The sequence below is a fragment of the Rattus rattus genome, chromosome 16 (genome assembly GCF_011064425.1).
Source record: "Rattus rattus isolate New Zealand chromosome 16, Rrattus_CSIRO_v1, whole genome shotgun sequence".
Taxonomy (NCBI): Eukaryota; Metazoa; Chordata; class Mammalia; order Rodentia; family Muridae; genus Rattus; species Rattus rattus.
This window is the reverse complement of record NC_046169.1, coordinates 33,348,419-33,362,303: the sequence shown is the minus strand read 5'-3', so window position 1 is coordinate 33,362,303 and position 13,885 is coordinate 33,348,419. Positions and strand designations below refer to the sequence as shown.

The window sequence follows — 13,885 nt, the reverse complement described above, 5'->3', positions numbered from 1 at the left end:
CAAGACCAACATGGTATAAGGACAGAATTGATGCCAAAAAAAGAAAAAGACACACACACACGCACACGAAAACACGCACACACGGATGCACACACACATGCACACATACATACACACATATAAACACACATGAATACACATACACATGTATAAACACACATGCACTCACATATACACACATATGCACACATATATACACATATACATATATATACACATGCACATACATATGCACACATATACACATGTACACACATACTCACACACATATACACAAAAACACATACATACATACACACATGCACACACATATGCACACATGCACACACATTCATACACATAAACACATGTGCACACACACAAACATGCACATATACACATATAAACACACATACACATGTATAAACACACATATACACACATGCACATACATATACACACATATGTACACACATATACACATACACATATATACACATAGATATACACACATACACATACATATGCACACATATACACATATTCACACAAATATACACACAAACACATAAACATATATACACACATGCACACACATATGCACATATAAACACACATGCACACACACATAAACATGCACACACATATACATACATATATACAGAAATAAACAAATGTAATGTTTTAACTTTCAGTGAAAACAGAAATGAAAAAGCAGACATAGGCACAGGGCTCCACGGGGAGGCAGTGCATTCAGCATTGAGAACACGGATCTGGGAGCCAGGCTCTGCTGACCACAGGAGCCCTTCCTGGCTGAGTAACCCTAGGAAGTCAGTCAGCCTCTCTGTGTCTTGGCTTAGCTGCGGGGAGAGGTACAGGCTCCTCTCCTGGTAGAGCTGATATGTGTGAGACACCCGGCCTGCAGGCCTGCAGCTGGTGCTCCATTGTCATTCCGATGGTTGCAAAAGAAGACTGCAACAGAGGTGGCAACGCGGCTGTGGCGTCATTCCATCACAGAACGGACAACTACCTGAACAAAAACATTCCAATGATCCGGAACGTGTTCGGAGAAACCAAGTCCATTGCTAAAGTCACACAGTTGCTAGCCGTGATGAGGGAGAGGAGGGGCTGGCATGGACAGCCAACAGCTGTTTGTCAGCCAGCTCCTGTCCCTGACACCTTAGGCCACCAAGCAGCCTCCGTGCCCCGTCCTCTGGGTTGCTCATTAATCCTTACCTCACCCCCTCAGCCCAGCTGTGCACCCTGTTCCTAGGACAAACGGACCTTTCTGCTGAGGTGGGCGGAGCCGCTGACACTTGCCAGCCACCCTCAGTCACAAGCCTCACCTCTTCCTTGAATGACTTCTGAGCCACGAGGTGGGAACAAGGACGGGGCAGGTTAAGCTGTTGGGGATCCAGTTCTTCCGACACACAACTCGGCGTGGCTCCTTGGCCAAGTTCCAAGACTCCCCATCTCTGACCAAGAAGTTCGACCACTTGAGACCGGAGAATCCTACAGCCCATCAACCACCCTGGGCCCCTTCTGAAGGCTGAACCTGGGCCCCAGGAGCCCTTGACTGAACCTTTATTTGAGTTTGAAACCCTGGCAAAGACACTTCCCCTACACAGCTCATTCCCAGATCAAGGGAAGGGGTCAGGTGCAAAAAAACTAACTCCTGGCTAAGCACTGGATATTGTGCTGAATGTCCGTAATCCCGGCACTTGGGAGGTGGTGGCAAGATAAGGATATCCTCGGCTACAAAGGAAATTCAAGGTCAGCCTGGGCTACATGAGACGATGCCTTAAAAACAAACTAAAGTTTCATAGTTAGTACAGGCACAGCGATGTATACACCTCTAATGCCAGCACCCGGGAAGCTAAGGAACAGAGAGTTCGAGGCCAGCCCGAGCTATGCAGTGAGACTCCGTCTCATAGAGCAAAGCCCCTTGGGTTTCAGAGAAACGGAAAGAGCTTGTGACAATGTTGAAAACATTGGAGTGGAGGGGCAAGGAGACCCATGAAGGGATGGTTTGAGCTGGAGGAACGGAAGGTTCTCAGGTAACCTGAGCAGTTAAAATCCAGCTGCTCTGACTCCTGTGTATTACCTCAACCCCTAGGAGAAGGAAAAACAAAACAAATGGACAATTTTGTTACCTCCGATTCAGCGCCCACCTCACCTAAGAATGAAGCCACGTGAGACAGACTCAGGAAGGCTTCGTCTGCACGTGCTCTTGGGGTGTGAGGTTTGCTGCCACGGCCTTCTCTTCACTTGCCAGTGAGCCGTTGTCAGGTCTATCTCAGGGCGTTTGACCTGGCCGGCGCCCCACGTCCATCATGGGTTACCATAGGTAATGATAACCCCAGGGAGAGGCTCCGGCGATTGCTAGGTCCTGACCTTGGCTTGCTGGCTGATTTTACACATTAGCAAAGACTGTTTGTCACTGGGAATGACGCACAGTGGGAGTCAGGGAGTCAGCAGCGCCACCAGGACAACCCAGGAGGGTTCTGGGAGGTCCCTACCGACAGTGAGGGTTGCAGCAGGTGACCTCAGAGAAAAGAACTTGACGGTTGCCAGGTCCTCAGTCAGTGCCACAGAACCCGGGACTTAGAATCCAAAATGGGTGGAGACCACCTCTCTCTCTCTCTCTCTCTCTCTCTCTCTCTCTCTCTCTCTCTCCTCCTCCCTCCCCTCTCCCTCCTCTCTCCCTCCCCCCCCCCTCATTTGGTTGTTTTTTGCTTTGCTTTTTTGGTTTTGGTTTTTTTGTTTTTTTGAGATAGGGTTTCTCTGTGTAACATCCCTGAATTTCCTGGAACTCACTGTGTAGACTAGGCTGACCTCGAACTCACAGAGATCTGCCTTCCTCTGCCTCCCACGTGCTGGGATGAAAGGCATGTGCCACCATGCCTAGCTTCTCTTCTCTTTAAAAAAAGTTTTAAGAAAAATGTTTTCAGTCAAGTCGTGGTGGCAAACACCTTTGATCCCAGCACCTGGGAGGCAGAGGCAGGTGGATCTGTGAGTTCAAGGCCAGCCTGGTCTACAGAGTGAGTTCTAGGACAGCCAGGGCTACACAGAGAAACCCTGTCTCAAAAAACCCCAATAATAATAATAATAATAATAATAATAATATATATGTACATATATATATATTTCTTTGTGAGGGGGTTTCATGTGTGCTTTAGAGCTCAGGTGACAATCTGTGGGAGACAGTTCTCTCTACTATGTGGGTCCCTGATATGAAACTCACCAGGCTTGGCAGCAGCAAGTGTCTTTACCCACTGAGCAATCCTACCAGCCTTTTTTGTTATTTTGCTTTTAGACAGAGTCCCATGTATCCAAGGCTAGCTCTAAATCCACTAGGTAGCTGAGGATGACCTCAAGCTCCTGGTCCTCCTGCCTCCACCTCCCATGTGCTAGGATGACAGTTGTGAGCCATCATGCCCATTTGACGCCTCTCGGGGATGTGTTTCAGTAGCTGTTGAATAAAACATGGTTTTGTAAACCAGGTTTGGTAATGAGCGCTTTAATCCCAGTACTTGGGAGGCAGAGGTAGGTGGATCTCTGTGAGTTCGAGGCCAGCCTGGTCTCCAGAGCGAGGTCCCAGGACAGCCAAGGCTACACGGAGGAAATCGTAGGTTGAAAAGCCAGGAAAACAAACAAATGACAGCAAAACCTGTTTTTCTACACTTGAGTCCTGGCCGCAGCCCCAGGAGGAGAGAGGGTCAAGTGTCACTCCTGTTTGCTGGCGTGATTCCTCAGTGGCAGCCGTTGAATTCCGGAGCTGCTGTGGGACAGACAGTCACCCTGGAATTGCGTGTCACTGAGCAAGCTGTTCTTCACCCTGAGGACATCCAAGAAACATCTCCAGAGATTGCCCAGTGTCCCCTGGGTACAAAAATCACACCGCCTTGAGGACAGCTGAGTTGAACAGAGGTGTGGGAAGGAGGTGTGTGAGAATGATTGGCAAAGCTGGTGGGTGTGGGGGCTGGGAATCCGGCTCAGATGGCTGAGGGCTTTCCTGGCATTCTGAGGGACCTGAGTCTGATCCTCAGTGCCATGTGAGGTGGGCACGGTTGGCACGTGCCTGTAATGCCAGCATTCTGAAGGCGCAGGCAGGAGGATCGGGAGTTGAAGGGCATCTTCAGCTACTCGGTGAGTCCGAGGCCAGCCTGGGTTACGTGAGACCATGACTCAATTTTAAATGATATCTAGACCCTTTCAGGTGTATCCAAACTACCTAGTCCTGTTGTCATCTGTCCCCAGCCCAACCCAATCCTCCACATCAGCTCTGCACTCTCTTAATACTATGAGTCCCTGGGTTCAATTCCCAGTGTCCTCAGCTACCCTCTGGCCCTGTGACTCTCAGCAAACACCATCCTCCAAGCCTGCCCTCATCTACAACAAGGACTAAGGGAGCCCACCCACTGGTGTGTCTTAACACATGTGAAACCCCCCACACAGGAGGCAAATGATGTGGAACCAGGGCCCCCCATTGCTCTGGCAATGAGATACTGGTCCAGAGAGTACAAGGTAGCTGTGTCCACACATGGGCTTTGTGTCATCCTGGCTTGTCTACTTCCCTCTATCCCTGACCCAAACCTGTGGTCATCCCTAATGCAGATGATCAGAAAGAACAATGACACCACAGGCCAGAAAAAGAAGCAGACGTGGAGCTGGAGAGATGGCTCAGTGGTTAAGAGCACCGACTGCTCCTCCAGAGGTCCTGAGTTCAATTCCCAGCAACCACATGGTGGCTCACAACCATCTGTAATGAAATCTGATGCTCTCTTCTGGTGTGTCTGAAGTCAGCGATGGTGAACTCACATACATTAAATAAATCTTAAAAATAAAAAGCACATGGATTGTGTGTGTGTGTGTGTGTGTGTGTGTGTGTGTGTTTACCCCTGTGGACACACAGGTCTCTGCACACAGCCTGGAACGGGTCAGAGGGGATGGTGATGATGGTGATAGTGGTGGTGGAGGTGATGGTTACTGGTACTGATACTGATGGTCATGCTGATAGTGTTGACAGTGGTGCCAATAGTGAATAGTGATGGTGATGATAAAGGCTACCAACACTGGCTGCCTGTTCAATTTCAAGTCTCTCACCTAACTCAGTCCCACCTCTTCAAAGCCTGGAACAGCAGTACCCGTGTCATCCCTGTTTACACAGGAACAGAGGCTCTCGAGGTCAAGGTTCTTGCCCAGAGCCATGTATCTAGTAACAGCAGAGCAGGACTTGAACCCAGATCCCCTTTGTCTAACCCATACGCCCTTTTATATGAAGAGGATGGCAGGGGATGGCAGTAAGCAAGGGGTGTCAATCATAGCTTGGGTGTCAACCCCTAAGTCCCGCCTTTCACTATCTCTACAAGCTGTGCCTCATGTCCACTCTGTACAGACCTGTTGGATGGTTTTACACTGATTTGGGTTCATGAAGCTGAGCCCCATACTCCCCGCCCTTTTTCTTTCTATTTTGAGACAAGATCTCACTCCTTAGTCCAGGCTGTCCTTCTGCCTCAGCTTCTATTGTTCTGGCTTGAAGGTGTGAGTTGCCATATGGCTGGCCTGTGGCTGTTTCTTGGCCATCAACTACGTGTCCAGCAACTGTCCGGCTTTTCTGTTATTCTGGGATTGACCCCTGGGACTCTGGCAGGAGCCCTTCAGTGCTGCGCTGCCCGCCCACGGGTCCTATAGGCCTTTCGGAGATGAATGTCTTCATTTGCAACGGAAAAAAAAAAAAAAAAAAAGAACGGGGAGAGAAGGTGAGGCGGACCTTGGAGGGCAGAACAAGTGGTGCAGCATGGACCAGGGGGCGGGGATTGCTGGGGGCGTGGCCTGCCTGGGCCCTCATTGGCTGCCCGGAGGCTCAGCCCGGAGAATAAAGCCCTGGAGTGTCCTGCCAACTTTCCACTCTCCCAGGACACAGACAAAATCTACCCCTCTCGCTCGCTCTGTCCAGCTCCTCCTGTGCCGGGTATGTGGCCCTCAGCCTCAGTCTCACCCCAAGATTGACAGCCAGAGCAGGGTACCGGGGAAGGGGAGAGGGACTGGGACTCATCCAGTCCAAGTCTCCATGTACTGATCTGTAAAATAGGACGATGATAGGATCCTCTAGATCAGGACGTCGCCGGGGTGGTGTGTGACATGCTGACTTGGCCGAGTGCTCGCATGAGTCAAATGACAAGGAAGAGACTTCTGCCGTGGAACCCATGCCGCACCGGTCACCTTTGCCAAGACCCCCTGTGCCTTTTTCTCTCGCAGGTCATATCACCTATGGAGGCGGATGGGACTGGTCTCTGGGGTGGGAATCAATATGGAGTACACTGCCCATTTCCCCAAAGGTTCCCAATGCTACAGCCTGGGACAGGGACCAGGTGGGGCTCACCAAAGCCACCTGGAAGGGGTCTGCGTGGCGGAAACTATCCACTAGCCAAAGGCTGCATCAGCTGGGCCTTTTGGGTCCAAAGAAGACCCAGTATGTCAGGATGGGGCTAGCTAGGACAAAGCAAAAAAATTTGGAGGTACTCTTGGGTGCCATTGTTTCCGACAGCCTTTCAAGAGGTCTTCTAGAAAGAGGAGTCTGGTGGGCTTGCCTATAATCTCAGCACTTGAGAGACTGAGGCAGGAGGATCACAAAGAGTTTGAGTCTCTCCTACACTCACACACATGCACTCGAATTCGTGTAGATGCTGGGAAGAGACACCACCTGCCTAGGTTTGGTCCCACTTGACTCTGCATCTCTCTCGGGGCTTCTCACGGGGCTCCAAGGTAAAAGCGGCTGAGCCGGTGTTAACCCAAAGGCTTCCTCACTGTTCTGGCTCCCGAGGGGACCTCAGGGTGCCATTAGCCAAACTTGAACTTGCCGTGCAGCCTCTATCTGCGTCGAGGTTCCCTCTCATTGTGGACACTGTATGATGAGGGCAGGCCAGGGGTCTCTGTTGCCTCTTCCCCATGCCAGAAAAAGCAATTCCATAATTCTATCTTTTTAAAAGAATGAGAGCCTTTCAGAGCTCGATGCTGGACTTCCAGGTCTTTGGGGGTTTTTTTGTTTTGTTTTGAAACAGATTCCTATACAGCCCAGGGTGGCCTCAAACTCCCTACATAGCCAAGGTTGACCTTGAATGGCTAGTCCTCTTGCCTTCCCCCCAAGTGATGGGATTACAGGCCTGCACCAAACCCATTTTTTTTCCTTCAAAATACATATTTGTTGAACACCAGGTGCGGCAGGGCATACCTGTGATCCCAGCAATTGGGAGACTGAGACAGGAGGATCCAACGTTCAAAGCTACATGGTAAGAACATACTGAGTTTATTTTAAAGCATGTGTGGGGTTGGGATATGGCTCAGTCTATGAAGGGCTTCCTGTGAAAGCATGAGGGCCTGTGTTCATATTCCCAGAATGCACCTCAAAAATGCTGAGCCCAGCAATAAACGCCTATCATCCCTGCACTAGGCAGCAAGAGACAGGAGGACCTCAGGGGACCTCCAGGGGCCTCTGGGAACCTCAGGGGACTTCTGGGAACCTCAAGGGACCTCTGGGGACCTCAGAGCCTCCGGGGTTCTCTGGCCAGCCAGTTGGAGTGAATCAGGGTGCTCCTGGCTCAGTGCAAGACCCTGCCTCAAAAATAGTGGGCAACTGAGGAGGATATTGACTGATGTTGACCTCTGGTTTCTGCGCACACACACACACACACACACACACACACACACACACACACACACACGTTTAAATAATATATAATAGGGCAAAATGCTGAGCACGGAGGGGTGCTGTGGCCCCGAGGGTCACTCTTCACAGGTACCCCATTTGGCCCATTGTGTGTGTGTGTGTGTGTGTGTGTGTGTGTGTGTGCTGACATGCTCTGAGCTCATGGGAACAGGTCAGCCCGGGTTGGTTCCTGAGGACTTTGCAGAAACAGACCCTAGCTGACCCTGGCTGTGCTTTGTTCCCATCTTGTGGCTCATTCCGAGCCAGTTTGAACAAGCCCCTCCCCCTGAACTTGCCCAAGGCTGCAGCCTAAGGATGTTTCTGAGCTTGTGACCTTCTAACTTTGGGCCACTGGGTAGTTGGAGCTGAGCTTTGATTTGGTGTCCTTTCCTTATCATTATGGGTATGAAAGAGGAGTCCTAGAGCCCAGGAGGGCAGCCTCTCTTGACCCTCTGTATCTCCTCTCTGCCCCCAGCCATGGCTGCCCAGGAGTCCCTGCACGTGAAGACCCCACTGCGTGACAGCATGGCATTGTCCAAAGTGGCCGGCACTAGCGTGTTCCTTAAGATGGACAGCTCTCAGCCCTCTGGCTCCTTCAAGATCCGAGGCATTGGGCATCTCTGCAAGATGGTACAAGGCAGGGTGGCATACTGGCAGGAGGGGCAGTCCCTCCTACCTGACAGCTGTAGAGGCAGGTGTGCAGATACACACCCAGGATTCCAAACGGAGGCAGGAAGGTGGAAAGTGAATGGTATCCCAGAATGCATAGCAAGAACCTGTCTCTAAGGAAATAATAATAATTTTAGGGACTGCAGTTGAGACAGTTCGGCGGTTGAGAGCACTGGCTGCTTTTGCAGGGGACTTGAGCTCAGTTCCCAGCAACCACATGGTGGCTCACGATCAACTATAACTCCAGCTCCAGGAGATCCAACACTCTCTTCTGATTGACGGGAGCAACTGCACTCACATGCATATAATTCAAACTAAGTAAATATTGGGCTGGAGCGATAATTCAGTGGTTAGGAATACTTGGGGATCTTTCAGAACAGCCATGCTCACCCTCAGCATCCAAGTGAGTGCGGGGCTGTAACTCCAGCTGCAGGGCATCGAATGCTCTCCTCTGCCCTCTATGGGCAATACATACACACAGACACAAGTGCACATAAAGAAAACACATCTTTTTTTTTTTTTTTTAAGAATTTTTATTTATTTTACTTATATGAGCACACTGTTGCTGTCTTCAGACACACCAGAAGAGGGCACCAGATCCCATTACAGATGGTTGTGAGCCACTATGTGGTTGTTGGGATTTGAACTCAGGACCTCTGGAAGAGAGAGTCAGTGCTCTTAACCCCTGAGCCATCTCTCCAGCCCAAGAAAGCACATCCTAAATAAATAAATAAAATATGTTTTAAAGAAAATAATAATTTTAGAATAGGTTTCACACATCAGGGCTCTCTCTGGCTAAGGGGTGCCCACCCTACAGACTGACACCTGCCTCCTTACCCCAGTTAATCACCTTGGGGGCGATGAGCCTGAGAGAGTGGTTCAGATACCAAGTGGGCAAGCTCAGATGTTCCAGTGGGAAGGATGTGCCTAGGCAGGGACTTGGGGGTGGCCTGATCCTTCCTCTTGTCCCCACAGAAGGCAAAACAAGGCTGTAAACATTTTGTCTGCTCTTCAGGTGAGTGCCCAGTTCGTTTTCTTTCCCTTCCTACCCTGTTCTGTGTGTCCTGTGGCCCAGCACCAGGCACTTCTCCCTGGACTCTGGGCTCTGCAACAACACATCCATTCGTAGTCGTCCAGATTTGGGGTTCCAGAATGAGGCAGAAGTCACTCTGGAGATGAGCGGCCCCACGTGAGGTCCCAGACCCTCCTTCCTGATACACCCTCTCCACTGACAGCGGGCAACGCGGGCATGGCGACTGCCTATGCTGCCAGGAGGCTGGGCCTCCCAGCCACTATTGTTGTGCCAAGCACCACACCTGCCCTCACCATTGAGCGGCTGAAGAACGAAGGGGCCACAGTTGAGGTGGTGGGAGAGGTGAGTGCAGACCTGTTGTGGGCAGCAGGGCTGGGGGGGGTGGAGGTGGGGGGCTGATAACTGGATAGAGCCCTCGTTCATCTCAATCTCTTCCTGCCCCGACCCCGGCAGATGCTGGATGAGGCCATCCAACTGGCCAAGGCTTTGGAAAAGAACAACCCAGGTTGGGTGTACATCTCCCCCTTCGATGACCCTCTCATCTGGTAAGTTGGAGCCACCCCACTCCCTACTGCATGTGTGGTCTCTGCTCATGTTCTCGCCCGCACACCAGCCATGAGGGGTCCCCAGATGCAGGGATTCAGAGAGATCGACTCATCTTGGGGGTGGCTAGGAGCAAACTAACTAGGGACGCATCGATGGAGGTGGCTTTCGTGTGCCAGCATCTGCCCTGAACAACTGAAGCTTGGCCCCTGGGAACCCTGGGAGTCGGTGGGGAATGAGCATCTAAGGATGCGTCCACTGGTGGGCAGGAAATGGGGGTTTATCTACCACACCCACAGCCATCTCCTCTCTGGGAGTGCATGGGGGCGGGGTTCTTGTCTCCTACCCTGTGCCCTGAGCAGCAGGGAGGTCAGAGGTCAGGTTCATCATGGCCTGGCATAGAAGGAAAAACAGACTTTAGCTGGTATCTTTGCCCAGCCCTTGTGTCTTCAGGAAGCCCTGACCTGACCTGCCACCCCTCTCTTGCCCAGGGAAGGCCACACTTCCCTTGTGAAGGAACTGAAGGAGACACTGAGCGCCAAGCCCGGGGCCATTGTGCTGTCTGTGGGCGGTGGAGGCCTGCTGTGCGGAGTGGTCCAGGGGCTGCGGGAGGTGGGCTGGGAGGATGTGCCCATCATCGCCATGGAGACCTTCGGCGCCCACAGCTTCCACGCTGCCGTCAAGGAAGGAAAGCTGGTCACCCTGCCCAAGATCACGAGGTGAGCCCGGGGCACACAAGCGGTGGAGCTGAGCCTTTGGTCGTTTGCCCGAAGCCACACACTCTCGCACGGCCAGTCTGGGCCTTGAACGTGAATCCGTTCTGTATGTGACAGTGCTTAAGTGACGTCCTTCGCTTCTTGAGGTCCTCACGCCTCATTTCTTTTGCTGCTGTTTGATCTGGCTTCCGAAACGTGCCAGACCCTGGCTGGTCCTGGACTTAGCCTGGGAGAAAACAATCTCTGGCCTGCAAAGAATTTATAACCAAACCCCACCGCGGCGGCTCAAACCAAACTGAGCTCTAGTTCTATTTAAGACTATTAGGGGCAACTCTTCGAACCAGGAGCTCAGTTCCTTTAGTCTCTTGTCCCGCCACTGAGAGTGTTGACCTAGGGTCCAAAGTGGTTGCTTTGGTGCCAGCCACCGCACACACACTCCCTCTGAAAAGAGGAAGCGAGAGCAGTTGTTCCTAAACTTTAAAGACCAAGTAGAGCTGCTCCCCAGCTGACAGTGGGGTCACACCCAATCTTTAACCATTTGTTAAAGATTGCTATGAATGAGTTGAACCTGGCCTGCTGGACGCCTTACCTAAGCTTTTTGGCACACGGTACAGAACTGGCTGCTTCTTGCTGATAGACTGATGGGAGAGGTCTGGCTCAAGGCTGCCACCCGGCAACCCAAGAGCGGATTGTACTGCAAACCCATAGTCTGGGAAAATGTCTGAGTTCAACTCTCAAAGTTTGGTCTGTACCAAATGTGGATTTTTTTTTTTTGACACAACATTGAACTCTCATAGACCAACCCTCAGAAATCAGAGCTGTCTGTACTTCCTCTTATCATGCACTGGGCAGTGCTTGGTCACATGGCCATACCTAGCTGCAAGGGAGGCTGGGCAAGGTTCGCACTAGGCATCCTCAAGAACAGTTAGAAGGGATTTCTAGAGAGAGGGGATGGCTTCTGTCATAGGTAGGGAACACTGAATCAGTTAAGAGACTCTTCCAGATTTTTGGGCACCATGGTGAGACTGATGCCATCCTGCTCCACTATTCTTTCCTGTCAGATGGAATACAGATGCAGTAGCTGGCACCCAAGCAGCCATTTTGGACCCTAAGTTAATATGACCCTGGGGCAGCTATTGCCTCGTCTGTTTCCCGCTCTATACAACTGAGCTTGGAAAGCGTGTGACAGACACCTGATACTTTAGGAAGGACTAGTTCTCCCTGTTTGTTAGAGTGTGGGAGGGCTGTCTGAGAGCCTCAACTAATCCATGGGACCAAGGAGTCCCTCTGGGAGTCTCCCTAGAAGAGGCAGCAAGTGAGCAAAGCAGGCGGAGGTTACAAGCTGGCGGGCTGCGGGGGGGGGGCGGTGGCAGCAGAGTCTTCAGGTATCTGAGTCAGGCCAGTTTGATATCCTAGACCACTGTACAGGTTCCTGGGGCTGGGCAGGGTTGCCCACTCCCACCGTTTACCTGTAGTCCCCGCCTCTCACGTGCACCCTTCTACCTTGTCTCTCCCCATGTCCACCCCCCCTCTCATTCCCACCTCCCAGTGTTGCCAAGGCCTTGGGCGTGAACACTGTGGGGGCACAGACCCTGAAGCTGTTTTACGAACACCCCATTTTCTCTGAGGTCATCTCAGACCAGGAGGCTGTGACTGCTATCGAGAAGTTCGTAGGTACGTTCTGTGGGATCTTTTTGTCCTTGATTTTCTCCCTCCTCAGCCTAGACTGTCTCATGAAAGGAAGCAAAAGCCAGTAAATGCAAAAGCTGCTTGTGAAAACATGAACCTGGTTAACCATGATAACAGAGAGGACAAACTAGTTTTAAAAGTGCCAGTTTTGAGCTTTCTGGTAGCCAGGGTCAAAAGGGAAAGGGCCAAGATGAGGTGATCTCTCTGGGCTTAGCCTGGGAGATAGTCAAAAGGAACAAGAGTAGTGCACACTGCCATTAATAACTTCAGCTTGCTACACCACTAGAGAGCGACCTTCTCAGGGGCCTGGGAACCCCAAGCACAGGCTGTAGAAACCGAGACTGGGTTCAGAACAAATAGTCCTAGCCACAGTGACTGACGAGAGCTGAAGAGCCCCCTCCCCCACAGACGATGAGAAGATCCTGGTGGAGCCCGCGTGTGGCGCTGCCCTGGCTGCAGTGTACAGCGGTGTGGTGTGCAGGCTGCAGGCTGAGGGCCGACTGCAAACCCCACTGACCTCACTGGTTGTCATTGTGTGTGGTGGCAGCAACATCAGCCTGGCACAGCTGCAGGCACTCAAGGCACAGCTGGGCCTGAATGAGCTACTCAAGTGATATCTGCTGCTGCCCTGGCCACCCTGAGGGGTCACCAGCACCCCTGAGTAGGCTGGGTGGGTGTCCGCCTGACAGTGGCCCACCCTCCTTTACCCATGTTTATAATATGCACTTTTTCATTGTAAATAAAAATTAATATATATATTTATAAAGCAAAAATCTTTTGAGCTTTGTTATTGACATGGGGTCTATGTGCAGCCCAGGCTGGCTTCAAACTGGAGATCACCCTGCCTCATCCTCTGAGTGCTGGGAAGACAGACGTTGGTTACCTTGCCTTGCTCAGTCTCCCTCTACACCCTGCCACAATCTTCCCTGGCTCTCAGAGGAGTGACGCTCCCCTCTCTCTGGGGACTGGGGTCTCCCACTCATAAGTCAGGAGAGAGGACCACAGCTAAGCCACACAGGGACCTAGGGTGAGGCACAAAGCAGCTGGGAGAGGCATAGGCAAGGCTACCGCATGCCAATATGAAGTCCTAACAGAAAGGACAAGGACATGCTGAAAACACCAGCGGGCCCTCACTGGTGCCCGGAAAACCAACCCTGTAACACTTGCCTATAGGGCCAGGAAGGCAGAACCCAGAAAACACAGCCGCTGACTCCCAACCAAACTCAGAACATATGGCAGGCCTCGGCTGGCTGGGGTAAAGCCACCCACACATCTGAGGGCCTCTGCTTCACAGGCTGTGAGCTCTCCGTGCCCCACACAGGGGAACTTGGTTTCCTGTGGGTCTCTGGGTCTAGGATTTAGGGTCTCAGTGGTTAGCAGGGTGGGCCAGACTAGGACGCAGAGTACAGAGTAGAGACGGATGCTGAGCAGAAGGGTTGATTATCAGAAGGACTAACAGGATAAATGGATGGAGAGATGGAGGAACAGACAGATGAATGGACCGACAAAAAACAGAAAAAAGGCCTGGTGGCCCTACATGTAAATTCA

General features: G+C 51.6%; 1 protein-coding gene across 1 annotated transcript; it reads left to right on the top strand.

Moving 5' to 3' along the window:
* Window positions 1-8,162: 8,162 nt before the first annotated feature.
* Window positions 8,163-13,110, top strand: Sds (serine dehydratase). The gene is made up of 7 exons (XM_032886702.1): window positions 8,163-8,317; window positions 9,332-9,371; window positions 9,592-9,731; window positions 9,843-9,934; window positions 10,424-10,651; window positions 12,198-12,322; window positions 12,746-13,110. Exons 1-7 carry the CDS (start codon window positions 8,165-8,167, stop codon window positions 12,949-12,951), a joined length of 984 nt encoding a protein of 327 aa, XP_032742593.1. The 5' UTR covers window positions 8,163-8,164; the 3' UTR covers window positions 12,952-13,110.
* Window positions 13,111-13,885: the final 775 nt, after the last annotated feature.